The 18,189-nt window shown below is 35.2% G+C and overlaps 2 protein-coding genes across 2 annotated transcripts; one reads left to right on the forward strand and one right to left on the reverse strand.

The window, feature by feature from the left end:
- Window positions 1–3,864: 3,864 nt before the first annotated feature.
- Window positions 3,865–8,338, forward strand: LOC130986184 (uncharacterized). Its single transcript, XM_057909503.1, has 6 exons — window positions 3,865–4,962; window positions 5,731–5,795; window positions 5,893–6,015; window positions 6,327–7,052; window positions 7,231–7,447; window positions 7,610–8,338. The coding sequence occupies exons 1-6, from the start codon at window positions 4,668–4,670 to the stop codon at window positions 8,113–8,115; spliced, it is 1,932 nt and encodes a 643-aa protein (XP_057765486.1). The 5' UTR covers window positions 3,865–4,667; the 3' UTR covers window positions 8,116–8,338.
- Window positions 8,309–10,140, reverse strand: LOC130986185 (pectinesterase QRT1). Its single transcript, XM_057909504.1, has 3 exons — window positions 9,632–10,140; window positions 8,713–9,351; window positions 8,309–8,620 (listed from the first exon to the last, which is right to left on the reverse strand). The coding sequence occupies exons 1-3, from the start codon at window positions 9,889–9,891 to the stop codon at window positions 8,473–8,475; spliced, it is 1,047 nt and encodes a 348-aa protein (XP_057765487.1). The 5' UTR covers window positions 9,892–10,140; the 3' UTR covers window positions 8,309–8,472.
- Window positions 10,141–18,189: the final 8,049 nt, after the last annotated feature.

The following is an 18,189-nucleotide window of genomic DNA, read 5'->3' on the forward strand; positions in this document are numbered from 1 at the left end:
ATGACCAAAATGAAAGGCACGTCAAAGTTCATGTATTTCAATGCATTTAATGTAAGAAATTATTACTCCCTCTGTCCCAACGAAAGCGGTGCGTATTCCTTTTTGAGCCGTTCCAAAGAAAGTGGTGCATTTTCTTTTTCGGTAATAATTTTATACTACAAATAATATGGCCCCACACACCTTTACATACTTTTACATTGTAATCTTATTCTCCTTAAATTCCGTGCCCAAAAGAAGTGCACCGCTTTCGTTGGGACGGGGGAGTATTATTTTTTGTATAAGTGTTTTTTTTTGAGATTTTTTTTTTTTTTTTTTGTGTTAGTGTTGCTAACGAAGTTGGTAGCCAGAGCCATACAGGCCTACATATCGTTGTAGATTTGTTAAAAGTATACCTATTTTTTTTCAAAACAAAAATATATACTTATTTAAAGCTATTAGGAAAGAAGACAGAAAATAGTGGTGTTAGTTTTTAGAAAATATTTTATGTAACATAAAAGCATGTAAGTTATATGCAATTAGATATTCGGGACATATTCGATTTTTGCCATGCTCGTAGAGAGGCTAATAGAGCCGCGCATTGTCTTGCGAATTTTGCTTGTTGGTGTGATGATGTAAAGATTTGGCGATCGGACTTTCCGGCCTGGTTGCTTGATGTTGTCCTTCGAGATCTTTAATATAATGGTTGGTCGTTTCCTCAAAAAAAAAAAGATATTCGGGACATAGCCATATAGGTGACGCTATTATGAATATCTTAATAGGGAATTGCAAACTAATGAAACTTATTTATCTTGACGTATGATTTTATTTGTCAAATTATGTCATATTCAGTTATTCACCCTTTGTGAATCAGATTGGCGTTACTCTTACGATGAAGTGATTAAAGTTGTCGCTTTCACGAAAAAAGTTATAACCGTGATGCTATTTTTTTTTTTTTTATATATCAAATACATCAAACGCCAAACTAAGAATCTAAAAAGAGAGAGGGCAAAAAAGAAAAAAAAAATTAAGCTGCCAAGGTTTTAATTCTGTTCCGTAGGCCTATACAAATTATAAATGTATTTTCAAACTTTGCAATAAGTTATGAAAACTTTAGCTACGCGCATGTATTAATGTAGTAGTATATGTCATTGTCAATTTGTCAATGTCGAGCTACCCAAGGCCCAAAACACATTTATGGACAATGGCTGCCGAAATACTAGAAAACATAAAAATCAACATTGTATGTGGATAAGTATTACCTAGACGAGACCACAAATGATAATTAACGTTTGTATCACATATGTTTTATGTTAAATTAATTTTGCATAGGACCTATCTCTTGTATGAGATCGAGTTAATATTCCTACCCATTTTCAGATGATCAGATCCATTTTTGTGATCCACACAAAAATTCATTTATTAAAAAAAATCGTTACATCGCCCGCAATTCTTCAACTCAATTGCATCGCCGAATCGAGTCGTTGGCACTGCATGTCATCTTCATGCGTACACGCACGACTGAGGGTTGTGGACAGAAGTTGTGATTTGAAGAGAAATGACTCTGCCAATGAAAGGATAACTTTCAGTGTCTATTCAAAGTTTCTCAAATCCTATTTGGGTGTCTTATAGTATATGAAATAGTGCATGTTGATTTGAGTGTCTATAATTTCGGGCATTGTTTATAAGAAATACTAACTATTATTCATGCATTACTGTTATATATTGAGATCATGCAGTCATTCATACATCATGCATAATTTTATGACCCTTAGATGATTAGTAAGGACAATTACATCAATTTGAGTAGTTTCTATGTGTTTTAAGGAAAGCAAATAGACATTAAAATTATTAGAGCAAAAATAATTATGAAAATACACCGGCCAATGCACAGACACGGTTAATTTCGCACAGTAGTGGAAATTGTTACGTTGCACGAATACTGTTGATTTCACAAACAATGCTCATTGCACGACAATTGTTCATTTCTTGCATTCATTTAGTAATTTATTTCACATTTTTCTTTAAAATAAGTACGATTTCAGAATAAAAAATCGGCGGGTAGAAAAAATTGAAATATGGAATTGATTACAAATATATTCTCCCCTTTCAGGCATTAGGGATGGAAATATACCTATACTATAATACAATTATAATTAACTACTCAATCCGTCCCACTCCAATAAGCTCGTTTTCCATTTTAGGTTGTCCCACTCCAATAGGCCCAGTCTTAATATGGAATGTTTAGGACTTTATTAAGTAACAATAAGGGAGGACTATTTAGTCTTTTCATGAGAGTACCGTTAAAAGGTTAATTTTTGGTGGACCACACACCATTTAACTACCAAAAAATAAGTTTCTTAATCTCCGTGCCGAAAAGAAATGAGCCTATTGGCCTGGGACGGAAGGAGTAAAATAAATCATTTTGATCATAGTCGAATCGAAAGAATTAAACTTGAAAGAATAAAGATAAGCACTTCTAATTGATTAGTAAGTTGTAATTATTTCAAGATATCATATTAGATGTTTAGTTTGTAATAATTTCCTTATATTTCACACCATTAAAGTTTAACTTTATAAATTTATGAGTTAATTGTTGTAAATTCAAAACGTTTTATCGAATTCAAAATTGCACCTATTTTTGTCTCCTCTGGATCTATAACTTTTCCATTTTTTTTCCTTCTAATTTATGTCTGGTCATCAGTTCTCACCAACGTAGCCGTCATAAATAATACTGTAGCAGTCGGAAATGACATTGTGAACTAAAAGATGACAATTGGACTAAAAAATGACAATTAAAAAATAATAAAAAATAAAAATAAAAAATCCCCCTCTCCCTTCCCCAAACCCGTCGTGTTTCATTCTCGCTCCCCCAGACCTTAATTTCCCCTCCCCCACCCATCGTTGCCCCCTTTATCTCAGTGGCCTGGACGCAACCCTACTCCCTGGGCACTGAACCTCTCCCCAATCAACCTAATGTGAATCTGGTGTTGTTGCCTCCGTTTCGAAGAATCAATCGACGTTGGGACCAAATCCCTGGGTCCTTTCCTCGTTGATTTGTGAAATCTTTGAAGCTCCATTGGATTTTCATTTGCTAAATTTTCAAATTAGGGCTCTATGATTGCCCCCAATTTTTTCCCCCTTTCACATTTGAATATTTCCCCTTTTTGTTTTTCTTTCCTTCTTCTTTTAGGTTGATTTGAAGAAATCGTGGATTTGTATGATTCGTCATTGTTGACTTTGGTCGTTGATAAAACATCACTACCCCTAACATCCTCCGTTGAAGTCGGCGACCACCGCCATGGTTGTTTACAACAACGACCATGGTTGCCGCCGCCCGAAGCTTACTTCATTTTCTTTCGGTGGTGGTCATTTGGGTTTCGGTGCCTAGGGAGTAGGGCGACATCTAGGCCGATGAGAGGAGATATTCTGTGCCTAGGGAGCAGGGCGACGTCCGAGTGACCGGGAGGGGAAATTAAGGTTTGGGTGAGGGGAAAGGGAACACGAAAGAGAAAACCCTTTTTTTGTTTTTTTGTTTTTATCATTTTTTAAGTGTCATTTTTTAGTCTACAATGTCATTTTCGACGGTTACAATATCATTTCCGATGGCCATGTTGGAAAAATCGATGACTAGATATAAATATAAAAAAATAAAATAAATTTTAATTTTCAAATTTAATAAAATATTTTAAATTTACAGGCAATTTAGCCATTAATTTATTTATCAATTGAGATGCATCCCCATTAAGTTATTTCATACATTCTATTTACTTAAATCAAGCAAATATTCTTAAAGGAACAAGCGATACACTTTAGGCTTCAAACTCATTGTTCTCTCTCCCAAGTTAAAAAAAATCAAGTAGAGTAGATGTTAATTTTTGATATCTTAAATAGCACGTATAAAATTGAATAAACGAAAAGTTAAAAAATAAAAAGGAGACATTTATTTGCCCTTGACCTTGTTGAGTTAGTTGAACCCTTTTCTTCCTTACCGTCTCCCATTCTTGAAGCCCATCTCTCTTCCTTCTCCTTCCCACCTCCACCCTTCTAACTATCTTGCATTTCTGCTACTTTTCCTATTTTTTTCTCTACTCTTCTTTCTCTTTCCATCAATTTTTCTCTCCGCCAACCTTTTCTCTTTGAGTTAAAAGGCTGCACCACGAAAAGACTCCAGTTTTAATTTCTTTATTTTCCAATTTCCGCAGTTCCGTCTTCTCCAGTTTGTTTCAACTGAAAATCCTGCTCAAGGCCCAATTTCCACCTTTCCAGAGTTAATTTCATGCTCATAGTTAGATTCCCATTTATGTGCTGTATGTCTTATGGGGTTCTCAGGCTTCTGACCCACAACCCCTTTTTTATCTGACTTGGTTCAGCAGATCTTCATGGCTTCAAGATTTCCTGAGTGTCTTGTGGCTTAGAGATAGCTTTATATCTCTGAGTTTTGGGTCTTGAGGCGTTCTACGCTGGTCAACCTTGGCTTTGATTTCTTTCTAACATTTGGGGCTTTTTGTTGATTTTTTCCGGCATTGTGTCTGTTATCAGCTAATCTATATCTTATGGTGAGACGGTGAGGTAGTTTTTCTCACAATTTTGTTGTGGGGAAGTAGTTTAGTTTTTCAAATTAGGGTTTGAGCTGGATTCTGATGGCAGCTGAGGAGTAGTTGTGAAAAGTGGTTGCTTGATTATCAGCCATGGCTGTCAATGAGCGATATTTTGTGGAGTGGAAGGAGCAATATGTGTCAAAAGAGAGGGGCAACCGCGTGGTTCACTATTTTCTGAAAGATAATTCAGGGGAATCAATTCTTGCTGTTGTGGGCACTGAAAGGAGTGTTAGGCACATGTTCTATGTTGTATCTGATGAGTTCTTTAACGCCCATGGGGCCGATAACTCCGTGCAGGCCGGGTTCAGATGGAGGTCGAGGAGGGAGGTGGTGAACTGGCTTACTTCCATGTTATCCAAACAACATAGGCAAGGAGATCGTGCGAGTATGTTTCCTTATAAGTCTGGCTTTTTGGCACTCCTATGTTATTTGCGTTTCTACGACTTTAACTTATCTGTTTATATGATGTGATTATTGGGTTGTTGTTTATGGTTCTTCATGTTTGAAAGGTTTTATGTTGATGTTGCTTGGGCATGTGTCTTCTTTGGTAGTTCTTGTTCTTGATTATAGGTATCACTTTGGTTCTTGAATTATTTTCTTTAGCAAAGAGAGGCTGAATTCTAGTAGAATACTTTGGACTTGACCTAGCATATTTTCATGGCATGTTTGCCTTTTCCTGTGCGACTAACTAACTACTTAAAGCTAGAAGATTATGATTATTTTCCATGGAACTTGTCTTGGTTGTAACTTGTGGACTACATTCCTTCGTGTTGTGCCATTTTTTCTTCCCCACGTCCTGCCATATATGGTTTTAGTGGTAACCTTTTGGACAGAATCTCTGATTCATTCCTGTGAAGTTATGATTTATCTTCTGGTTTTGGTGAGAAAGTTAATTCGTTGATGTCTCCTTTGATAGTACCGAACCTCCTCCATGAGAACTTTTTTGTATTTGTAGAACAGTAGAACTTCTGAAACTCAACTTTAAAAATAACTCCTGTTGTAAAGGACTAATGTTGTTGACCTAATGCTTTCAGGTGAAATAACTGCCACAATGATGGCTATATTACTTTGCTTTTATTTTCTAAATGCACTCAAATTACATTTAGAAATTCTTTTTAGCTTAATATTTTTCATTTTCCCTTTTTGATTGCAGTGTCGCCTAAAGGTAACCATACTGCTGAATTAAATGCTCAGCAGACCCAGATGCTACCTCATAAGGTACATGTTTCTCTCGCCATGTATTTTATTGTATCATGTTTGTGTTTCTATTCATCTGTGTCTTTTTATTCACAAATTGTACTATAATTTATGTCAGGGTCGCATAGCTAGGAATTTGAAAGGCCATCATTTAGACATTTCATGGTCAGGTTCAGCTTGGGCTTGTGGTAAACAATTGAAGCATTACCCAGAATTTTGCAGGAATGGGATTTCAATATCTGTAAGTCTCTTTAAATCCATCCTATATAGAGTTTCTCAAGCTTGACTCTATAAACATTCATCTATATTATATTGCCTGTGAAGAGGGTTTGTAAACCACCTGATTGAGTTAACTTCCGAGAGAGATCTCCTAGAAGCAATTCGTTTTATGTGACGCAAGAGAATTTGTTTTAATTTAGATGCCATCTTATTTTTCCATCTTGAAAGAATATTATGTTGGTAGAATGACAAAATGTTCATAGTAGCTCTTCTTTAACTATTTTTCACCACCATGTCCATCAATTATGTGCCTTACATTTTCCTGCTATTCAGGTTCAATCATTTGTCTTTGTCATGGCTGAGAAAGAGAATCGCTATATTGCATATTTGGAGGATATGTATGAAGACAGGAAGTGCCAGAAAAAGGTCAAAGTGAGATGGTTCCATCATAATAAGGAAGTGAAGGGAGTTGTGTCTTTACGTAATCCTGATCCCAAAGAAGTCTTTATTACTCCTTATGTACAGGTCATCAGCGCTGAATGCGTTGATGGCCCGGCCATAGTATTAACTCGTGAACACTATGAGAAATGCCTGGAAGTGTTTCCACACGATTTGTTAGGTGGACTTCATTTCTGTTTCAGACAGTTCAAGGGTAATAGAGTAAAGCAATTCAAACTAAGTAAATTACGGGGATATTATGATCAAGCAATATTCTCGTGCTTTAGCCCGGATTTTTTTGAGGAAGACGAGTTTAGCTCTGAGGATGATGCAAAAGTGGGATCTAAAAGGCATAGAAGTTCCAGAGACGATCATAAATCAGCATATGATCTGTCATACAAGAAATATGGTCTGCTGAGCAGAGAGACAAATTTTCTCAAGCATGTCGATGGTCAATTTCGGCAAAGTCTTTTTCAACAGAATGAAAAGGTGGAGTTTCTTTGTCAAGACAGTGGTATTCGTGGTTGCTGGTTCAGATGCACAGTCTTAGAGATCTCGAGGAGACAGATAAAAATTCTGTACGAAGATATTAAGGATGAGGATAGTTGCACCAACCTTGAGGTATGCATCACCATAATATCTTTTAGTTGTCAGAGTATGTCCTGAAAAGGAAATGAAACTTTCAAGTCTTTGCATGATATCAAGACGAATCAACCAATATGTGTTAACTTTCTGTGGATGGTTATGGCCATTCTTGTATTATGTTTTGAGTGTGTGTTTTACATTGTGATAACTGTAGGAATGGATTCCTACAAATAGAGTGGCTAAGGCTGATAAGCTGGGGATGCGGCATGCTGGCCGCCCAACTGTCAGACCTGCCTATCCTAGCAACGAGCCAAGCCCAACCTTCGGAGTTGGAGATCCAGCTGACACGTGGTGGAGTGATGGTTGGTGGGAAGGTGTCATCTCTGATGCTAGCGATGGCGAAAAAGGAATGTACCAGATTTATATCCCAGGTTTGTACCTCATAGTGGTTTGCAGAGTTTTCCGGTTAGCCTGCTGTCTGTGCATGCATCTTATCTCTATGATCATTCCAAACTTTTGAATTGGTGTCATTGGCCTCTCAGACAGCTCGGGGACTTATTTTGTTATTGTATTTTTCTTATGTGTTATATCAGGTGAAAATATGTACCTGAGTAGTGAGCTGAAGAATTTAAGAGTTTCAAGAGATTGGGTTGGCGATAAGTGGGTGAATATCGAGCCAAATCCAAATATTCTTGGCATCATATCTTCAACAAGTATCGATACTAAGCTCTCAACATCATCAGTTGCTTCTAAAGAAGCCAAATCTGATAATTCTCCAACCTCTGTTGACAAAGTCGTTGCCAGTAACAAACTCAGTGCAGTTGACGAAGAGATTCATGAGTTAGCGGGCATGACACTGACCAACGTCCCTCTCAAAGATGAATGCATGGATGCTGAGCCGCAGCAGCGTGTATTTGAAGCTGAAGAAAAGGAATATTCTAACAATGACCAACAAGAGAAGGAGAACGCTGGTAGTGAGTTGGGTGTTGATAACGGCAATATTGGAGACGACGACAATGGAGAGAACAACTTGGTGGAATGTGAGATTGCTGAGCTGAAATGTGAAGCAGAAGCGACGGAGATGCTAACAGAGTGTTGATGAATAATGTCTCATTAGATATGGTAATAGAATTTAGAATAGATGTACATCTATGGTAGGTATTTAATTACTGTGTTTGTCAAGTAATTTCTTCATGTATAGAATAGAAACAAGGTCATCCAGTCATTCAGTACATCCCACTTAGGATTGGAGATCTCTGTGGATTATGCGTCCTTGTGCACTCTCCTCTATATTATTTATGAATTTCCCATTACTTGATCAATATTCTGATTTCATTTCATTGGTTGCAGAGGGTTCCAATATATTGAACTAAAAAAAGCATTGCAACATTTAAATCAAAGTATAAATGACTCAACTCTATCTATATGCACAAACAAAATCTTTGACAGAAAGAAACTAGAGTTTTAGCCACTGGTCCCCTTGAATGAATGCTGTGTGTAAAAAAGGCATTGCTTCTGAGATGTTCATGGCTTTGGACCAGTCTTGAGTTGTGTTTCTCTGTGCTCCTCTTCCCCTGCACTCGTACAAGCCGAAAACCGCGGTACTGCAACCACACAGTCACAGAATGATGAGCAGAGAAAGAAAGAAAGAAGAACGTAGGACACAGAAACAAATACTCCTATTATACTATGATACCTGCGTCTGGAAGGAATCCCCCAATCCTGCCATCCCTGGGGCCTAACATCAATGTCGAAATCGGTGTAGGAATATATAATTCTGGAGTAAGTCCCCCAGGCTCTGCCCAAGAACACATGACCTGTACCCCTGACTGTGCAGTTGAGGAAGGAGAAGCCAGTTTGATCGAGGGGGGAGTCGCGGTGATGAGCTGCTATCGCGAATCCATCTCCCACCACGGATATGTTGCAATCCTTATACAAGGATGTTGCCCTCCCAAATATGAAATCAGTGGTGCCTTGGATGAAACACTCGAGAAAATAATGCGAGCCGTCTTGGTCGAGGAGGGTGTCCTGCGACCCCAGAAAGCGGACTCTGTAGAACATGGCGTGCTTACCAGCGATCCTCAGCGCCACCGCCTGGTAGCCGTTCACTCCTAAATCTGCTTTCACGATCACTGTGTTCTCAAAAGTGATGGACGTTGCGCACATGTAGTCGGATAGCACTGTCACTGAGGCCGAGTTCCAAGTCCCCAAGAAACCGCCGTCCGCTGTCTTGTCGCCGGCTTTGTCGTGCCAAGTGATCACCGTTTCATTAGCTTTGTCTTCGTCTCCGATCAATGTGATGTACGGCTTATTTGCAGGGATGTGGACCTTTTCCCTGCATTTTTATTCTCATCATGGAAAATATTTATATCGGTTTGTTCGAATACAACTTTGAATTAGACAACAAAACATTTATATTTAGATCATTGGCAAAGGAAGAAAGAAATTCTTATGAAATTGAGTAAGAGAGAGAGAGACAAAAGGCCCACTACTAAAACAGGTAACCTCCTCACTACCCCACTCTCCTAACAAAGCTCACAAAATTAAACTGCATGCCGCCCAAAAAAGAAAAAAAACTGAAAGTAGATGATTGAGAGAGAGAGAGAGATTGGAACCTGTAAATTCCAGGATGAACATAGATTTTGACACGGTGGGTATTATTCTCCGGCACCAAATCAATAGCGCCTTGAACGGTGAGAGAATCTCCGGTGCCGTTTTGAGAAACGACGATGAGTTTAGTGGGATCACCTCCATTCTCTAAAGTAGCACTACCGCCATCCAATCTCAAATCGTTCCACGATATATAACTTCGTGTCTCCGTTTGAGCTTGGGCGCACACCACAAAAACAATGAAAATCCAGGCCCTCAAATTCATCGCACAAAAGAAAAGACGTATTTTGTGAGGATTGAAGCAGTGAGAGCAATAAATAAGGAGAGCGTGGGTGAGCCGTAATCCTCAACGTGAAACACCGCACATAATTGCATGTATATATAACGACGATGGAGATGTATAAACCAAGATTTAAGGGGACAAAAAGAAAGGTTTATGGCATCCAAAACACAAAGATGGCGGTGTTTTAAAGTTTAAACAACTCCTAAGTCGAATACAACAAGGATTTATGATGTCGCAAGTGTTGGTCACGAAGTTTTTGCTGACTATATATTTTAGAGAGAGAAAAGAAGTGTTGTTGAGCTGTAGTTTTTGCGTTGTGTGAACAAGTTATAACTTGTATACATGATAGAGGAGATCAATCTTTTTCCTTTTCGCGCCTAATCATTCTAAGCATATTTTGTGCTTCAATTACAATAGTTTTTTTTTTCTTTTTTTTTCTTACAATTAAATTTATTATTTTAATTTTAAAAATATAATTTATTATTATCATGAATCATAATTAGGATATTTCATAAAAATTATTCCCTCCGTTCCATTTATCTTGGCACACTTTCTTTTTTAGTTTATCTCATTTATAATGACATTTTTTAAAGATGGTATAGGGTCCCTATTATCTCTACGTACATAAAATAAGTGGTCCCTCCCCACTTTACACTCTTAAACTCTTTATTCTTAATCTCTGTGCGCAAATCAAATGTGTCAAGTTAAGTGAGACGGAAGGAGTAACGTTTATCATGCAAATAATCATTTATTAGTTAATAAAATTAAAATTAAAATTCTAATAAATATATATATATATATATATATATATATATATATATATGATATATAATCCACCTCTTTATCATAGTGATATGACACTCTAGGAGCGTGACACGTGACAGATGCTTTCCAATGACTTCCAAGGCAAAACACACGCAGTGGTAAAATAGGAATCAAAATTTCGGATTTTTTTCCTCTTTTTTACCGAAAATTTATTTTTTCCCACAATCATTGTCAAAATTATGCATATAATTGAACACAAATATGCATAAACATAAACACAAATATGTATAACGTTGAATAGAAATATGCATGAGAAAGTATCACTATGCGACCACCCCTCCAGTGCCTCTTGTTGTTGCTCGTCGCCGCCATAGTTATGCATATAGTTGAACATAAATATGCATAACGTTGAATAGAAATATACATAAGAATATATAACTTGTTAGGTGACCAGCAACGAGAGCCACTTGATAGTGTCGCATAGTACTATGCATATAAGTAAACATAAATATGCATAAGGTTACACACAAATATGCATCGCATTATTCGACCCGTCAGATGACCAGCGACGAGAGACACGTGACAGATCATATATTCTCATGCATATTTATATCCAACATTATGCATATTTGTGTTTACCTTTATACATATTTGTGTTTAATTATATGCATAATTTTGATGACGGTCGTGGAAAAGAAATGAATTTTCAGTATAAAATAAAGAATTTTTTTTTTCAATTTTTAAAAATTTTATTCTTATTTTACCCCTCCGTATGTTGCCTTGGAAGGCCTTGGAAGACATCTGTCATGTGTCACACACTTAGTGAGCCACGTAATCAAATTGTGTGCTTTAGATTTGGACCTATATACTATAAGGGGAGTGGAATCTACAAGATCTCATCCATATATATATATATATATATATATATATATATATATATATATATATATATATATATATATAGGAGAAAGTTCAATAGAAACACAAATATTTTCAGAGAAAGGAGACCAAATCTCATGCGTTGATCTTATCTAATATAACGATCAACGTTCGTTCGTTTAACGTTCAACGAGAATTATGTTGAACGTATACAGGGTTTGAACCCCAAAAACCCCAAACATTCAACAAAATTATTGGTATGTTCAACCGCATTTACTGACATGTTCAATGTTTCTCCATTCTCTACTTATATATTCGTTTTTAGGGAACTTAACCATATATAGTGTTTGGATTTTTACCCAAGTTTGCCATTGATTTTTTACCCATTGCTCGTTGTTTTACAATGGTCTTCTAGGCTTCTTCCCTGCAAAAATTCTCGAGTTAGAAAGTCTAGTAATGAATTTGATTTTCGAGAGATATGTTCAATATCAAAGTCAAAACATATGGATTGTCATCTAGCAAAAATTTGTTTTGATGCGATATTTTTAACATCTTTTAAAAGAATATCCTTAGCTGATTTACAATCAACTCTAATTAAGAATTTTTTTGTTTAATATGTCACTTTCAAATTTAGCAACACATTTAACTATTGCAAGAAGTTCTTTCTTAATGGTAAAATAATTATTTTTAGAATCATTCCAAATTCCAGAAGTAAATCTAATAAGTTCTTCTTTAGAACTATCAGAATTTCTTTGTTTAAGAATTCCTCCATATCCAATTTCGGATGCATCAGATTCAATTATCTTAAATGCTTCTGGATTAGCAAGAGATAAACATGGGAGTTCTTTAACTCTCAACTTAATTCTTTTAACAACTTATGTATGTTTATCAGTCCAAGGTAAAGGATTTTTCTTTAACCTTTGAAATAATAGCTTACAGTCTTTTGCAAGATCTTGGTAAAAATCACCTATATAATTTAGGCAACCAAGAAAGCGTTGAAGTTGATTAAGATCTGTAATTTTATCGGAAAATTTATCCGCAAATAAAATTACTCTTTCAATCGGAACAATTATTTTGTTCTCAATATAATGACCAAGAAATTTTATTTTTGTTTGAAAAAATTTAATATTTATATCTAAACCAGCTCTTTTGATGGTTTGTACAAAAATATTAAGATGTTTAAAATGTTGATCAATGTTTTCAGAAAAAATTAAAACATCATCAATATAGACAATTATAAAATCTATATAAGGATTAAAAATTTGATTCATAATATTTTGAAATTCCATTGGAGCATTTTTTAAATCCTAATGGCATAACATTTCATTCAAAATGTCCAAAAGGAACAGTGAAAGCTGTTTTATATTTATCTTTTTCTTTAAGAAGAATTTGATAAAACCCAGATTTAAGATCAAAAGAGGAAAATATATTTCCTGTATACAATCTATTTAATAAATCTTTTTTATTTGGTAATGGATGATTTATCCATTTGAGAGCAACTCCATTGACTTTTACTTGGCCTTATTAAACCCTTTTTAAGAAGACTATCTATTTCTTCTTTGCAGTATTTCAATAATCTTTTATTCATAGCTATTGGTCTTGCTTTGGTGGTGATATTATCTTCATCAAAACCTTCTATAGGAAAGGGCTACCGTGAGAACACCTTTTAAAATAAGAATTAAGAACAATTTTTAATGTATGAATTTTATGTAGAACACGTATGAATTCGCTGTATGAAGATATGAATTGTGAAAAATAAATTTTTGCTATCATTGGGATTCGAACCCAGGACCATGAATTTGTCTAACAGGTTTACGAATCAACCGTTGATCTTGATGATCTAAGGGCTGAAAATTATTCTTATGTCCATATTTTAAGATGTGTTCTTATTTTAGCCTCCCCTATATATATATAAAGATCAAATGATCACGAGAATAGATAAATGCGGTGAGAAATAAGAATATAAATGGAACGTGATATATATATATATATATATATATATATATATAGGGGCGCGCTCCAGTGAGACCCCCTATTTTTCGTGTAACATGAGTACAATGAATAAGACATATAATACTAATGAACAAAACGCATATCTAATGAACAAGATGTATATACTGATGAAAAATAAAATTTTAAAAATTCGTAATGAATAAGACATATATACTGATGAACAGGGCCGTATATACTGATGAACAATGCAGTATATACTGATGAATAACAAAATTTAAAATATTCTGCTCCCTCCAGGATTCGAACCCTGCGAAAAAAAATCACCCTCCAGATACAATATCAGCCATAGGATTGATAAAATAAACGCACCAGATCGTGCCCTAGATCTCACTAAAATTAGGGGGTCTCATTGGAGCGGCCCCCTATATATATATATATATATATATATATATATATATATATATATATATATAGTGGAAGCATCAAGTGTAAACTCTATCTTACGGTGAAAACTAGATCCTATGAACAAACACATAAAATACGTGAACAAGAGATAATCAAGTTGTGAACAATTGTAATAAATAAAATACATGAACAAAGATGGTTGAATCTTGTATACACGTGAACATTTAATTGTTCACGATTTGACTATATCTCTTGTTCACGTATTTTATGTGTTTATTCATAGGATCTAGTTTTCACCGTAAGATAGAGTTTACATTTGAACCAAACCCTATATATATATATATATATATATATATATATATATGATAGAGCTCTATGGAGACCATCAAAAATTCGAAGAACGAAGACCAAATCATGTGCGTCGATCTTGTTATATCCAAGGGTGGTGATTCATCTGGTGAAGATTTGATATTTTCGTTAATTGTCATAGATATAGACAATCAAATCTTTTATTTATGGAATATTAATTTGATGAAGAGTCTGTTACGTGAATAACGCATCCACAGAACGTGTTCGTACAAAATACTAATGAACATAGTAATGTTCGTTGATATGTTCGTAAAAAAATAAATGAACATACTAATTTTCGTTGATATGTTCGTAAAAAATAAATGAACATACTAATGTTCGTCGATATTTTTCGTAAAAAAATAAATGAACATACTAATGTTCGTCGATATTTTCCTAGGAAAACAAATGAACATAATAATGTTCACATATTATGTTCATTGACGGATCAGGTCCCAGAACATGAAGTTTCGGAATTTTCGGGATTTATTCAACGTGATCCTAGATTTCAGTGGATTTAATAACCAATATTTAATTACATGAAAAATCAAATCAGAAAATTATATGAACCGTTAGATTAAGCAAGATCGACGCACAAGATTTGGTCTTTGTTCTCTATGTAGGGGAGTGGTCTCCATAGAAGCTAATGTTATGAAGATTGATAAGTTTCGATAAGTTCATTAGAAATATATAATAAGTTCATCCAAATTGTGAAATTTCAATGCAGGAAAATGTTATGGAGATTGATAAGTTTCAATAAGTTCATTAGAATATAATAAATTCATTCAAATTGTGAAATTCCAATGCGGAAAAATATTATGGAGATTGATAAGTTTCAATAAGTTCATTAGAAATATACAATATATTTATCTGAAATGTAAAATTTCAATACTTTAGTTTCACTGAATTTTTTTCCATCTTATAATACTTGATGAGCGGCTGGATAATTCATGAAATTATTGTGAAGAACTCAGATTATGACATGTACAAACGAAAATAATTTCTGTAGATACTAAGAAAAACTTTTTGTCAAGAAAAAATATAGTTTGCGTTGAATTAGGAGACTTTATGCCATTAGAAAGATTTGTTACTGATACAATTAATGTGTTTAATATATACCAAAAATATGAAGATAATCTTTCCATATTAATAGGAGTCAGACGTTATAGATTATAGTTGAATTACTCTTATGACCTTTCCATATGATACAATTAAAGTCAGACATTTTATTAATCGTTCGATCATGTTCTTTCTATGGTTGAGATTTCTTCTTTTTTCTCACTTACACATAAGCCTTCTTCATTGAACCTTGACTCTTATTTTATATCTTAAGAAATGCTCTTATTTTAGCCATTCCCTATATATATATAAATATATATATATAGGGTGCGGTTATAGTGAGAACCACACTTATCGTGAGAACATAAGAACCATTAAAATCAATGCATCTACTATATAAATTAATGCATTCGCTATTAAATTTAATGCATCCGAAAATAATAGAATTTTTGCTCCCTTCAGGATTCGAACCCAGGATCTGCATTCATCCATCAAGATGATGCATCCACCGTAGATCTTGATGATCGAATGACTTAAAATGGTTCTTTGTTCTAATTTTATTTAGTGGTTCTTATTTGAACCTCTCCATATATATATATATATATATATATAGGGGCCGCTCCAATGAGACCCCATAATTTTCGTGTAACATGAGGCATGATTTGTTGCGTTTATTTTATCAATCTTATGTCTGATATTATATCTGGAGGGTGATTTTTTTTCGTAGGGTTCGAATCTTATAGGAAGCAGAATATTTTAAATTTTGTTATTAATCAATATATACTGCATTGTTCATCGGTATATATTGCCTTGTTCATCAGTATATATGTCTTATAAATTACCAATTTTTTAAATTTTGTTTTTCATCAGTATATACATTTTGTTCGTTAGATATACGTCTTGTTCATTAGTATTATATGTCTTATTCATTGTCCTCATGTTACACGAAAATTAGGGGGTCTCACTGGAGCGCATCCTCTATATATAGCGGTTGGTTATAGTGAAAACCACAATTTAAAATGAGAACTGAGAACACTGTACTGGCGGAAAAAATAAAAAATAAATAAAAATTTCGTTCACTTCAGGATTCGAACCCAGATTGTGCATCCACCATTGATATTCATGATCCAAGGATTGAGGATGGTTTCCCGTTGTCATTTTAAATCTTGGTTCTCATTTGAACCTCCATCTCTCTCTCTCTCTCTCTCTCTCTCTCTCTATATATATATATATATATATATATATATATATATATATATATATATAGGGGAGAGTTCAATGGAGACCACTCCCCTATATAGAGAATGAAGACCAAATCTGGTTCCTTGATCTAACTTAATCTAATGGTGGTAATTTAATTGATTAATTTTATTAATTTTCATTTATTTTATAATCAAAAGGTTAAGCATGTCATTTTCTATTTAACCCTAATCTCACTCTCTCTCTCATTCACGCTCTCTCTCTATCTCTCTCTCTCTCTCTCAATCACTCTCCCCCCTCCCCCGCCGCCTCCCCATCTCTCCTACTGCTCCGCCGCCTTCCTCCCCGCCACCTTCCTAATCGCCTCCATCTCTCCTGCTGCTGCTCCGCCGCCTCCCCAATCTCCCCAAGCCGCGCCAGACCAGCAGCGCCGCTCCCCCACGTCCGTCCTTCTCTCCTCAAAATCGCCATCCCTTCCTGCCTTGGTAATGGTCGTCATCGCAGGTGGAGCCACTGCCACCGCACCCTAGATCCCTAAATCTGCACCATTTTCTTTCGATCTCCGGGATCTCCGGCGACCACCGCAGGTGCCATGACCACCGCCCTCCAGTTGTCGCCGCCTTCTCGCACCAGTTCCAGTCACCACCGTCCATGATCTGCCGCCTCCAATCCCAGATCTACCGCTTCCCCTCCATGATCTACAGCGGCCTCCACGCCCTAATGGAGACCGATCTCCCCTACCGAGTTAAAATAGCGCCGGACAGAGAAATCACCCCCTATTTTCGATTTTGTGAGATGAATTTTACCATTTTGGTGGTTCTGTGCTACAAAATTCGTAAATTCTGTTGGTTGTAAAGTCCAGTTGGGTGTTAAAGGTAGAACCTTTGTATAAATTCTGTTGGTTGATTTCTGCAAAAATAATGGGAAAATTTGGTTGATTAAGGAGTTTGAACCTAATGTTCGTAGAAAATATTAATGAACGTACTAATGTTCGTTGATATGTTCGTAGAAAAATGAATGAACATACTAATGTTGGATGATATGTTCGTAGAAAAACAAATGAACATATTAATGTTCATCGTTATGTTCGTAGAAAAACAAATGAACATACTAATGTTCATCAATATGTTCGTCGGAAAACAAATGAACATACTAATGTTCACCTATTATGTTCATTGACGGATCAGGTCCCAGAATTGGAAGAGAGTAATTTTCGGGATTTGTTCAACCAGATGCCATAATTCGTGGATTTGAGTGGACGTTTTTGCCCTTTTTGGATTAAATAAATGTAATTAACCATTATTTAATTACATGAAAAATCAAATCAGGAAATAATCTGGATCATTGATTGGATTGAGATGAATGACCTTGATTTGGTCTTCATTCTCTATATAAGAAATGGTCTCCATTGAATGTGACCCTATATATATATACACACATATATATAGGGAGATGTTAAAGAAAGAACCATTAAATAAAAGAAGAACGGAAAACCATTTTCAGCCATTGATAAACATGCATTTTTACCTCTTGGTGTGTCATATTTGATGTTTAGTTATGAGGATTTTGTGTGTTTGATGATTTATTTGAGTTTATATTGGTTTATTGTCAAGAACTTGTCACTTGCTTGTTGTTTGAACAAATTTTCAGAAATAATGAAGCAGAATTTGG

This window comes from Salvia miltiorrhiza, chromosome 5 (assembly GCF_028751815.1).
Source record: "Salvia miltiorrhiza cultivar Shanhuang (shh) chromosome 5, IMPLAD_Smil_shh, whole genome shotgun sequence".
Taxonomy (NCBI): domain Eukaryota; kingdom Viridiplantae; phylum Streptophyta; class Magnoliopsida; order Lamiales; family Lamiaceae; genus Salvia; species Salvia miltiorrhiza.

Bases quoted from the DNA above. Each gene is read 5' to 3' on its own strand.
- LOC130986184 (XM_057909503.1), top strand. From the start codon at position 4,668: ATGGCTGTCAATGAGCGATATTTTGTGGAGTGGAAGGAGCAATATGTG. The intron at 4,963-5,730 runs GTATGTTTCCTT...TTTTGATTGCAG, and splicing joins TAGGCAAGGAGATCGTGCGA to TGTCGCCTAAAGGTAACCAT. The intron at 5,796-5,892 runs GTACATGTTTCT...AATTTATGTCAG, and splicing joins CCCAGATGCTACCTCATAAG to GGTCGCATAGCTAGGAATTT.
- LOC130986185 (XM_057909504.1), bottom strand. From the start codon at position 9,891: ATGAATTTGAGGGCCTGGATTTTCATTGTTTTTGTGGTGTGCGCCCAA. The intron at 9,352-9,631 runs GTTCCAATCTCT...ATAAAAATGCAG, and splicing joins GTTCATCCTGGAATTTACAG to GGAAAAGGTCCACATCCCTG. The intron at 8,621-8,712 runs GTATCATAGTAT...GTGTGGTTGCAG, and splicing joins GGGATTCCTTCCAGACGCAG to TACCGCGGTTTTCGGCTTGT.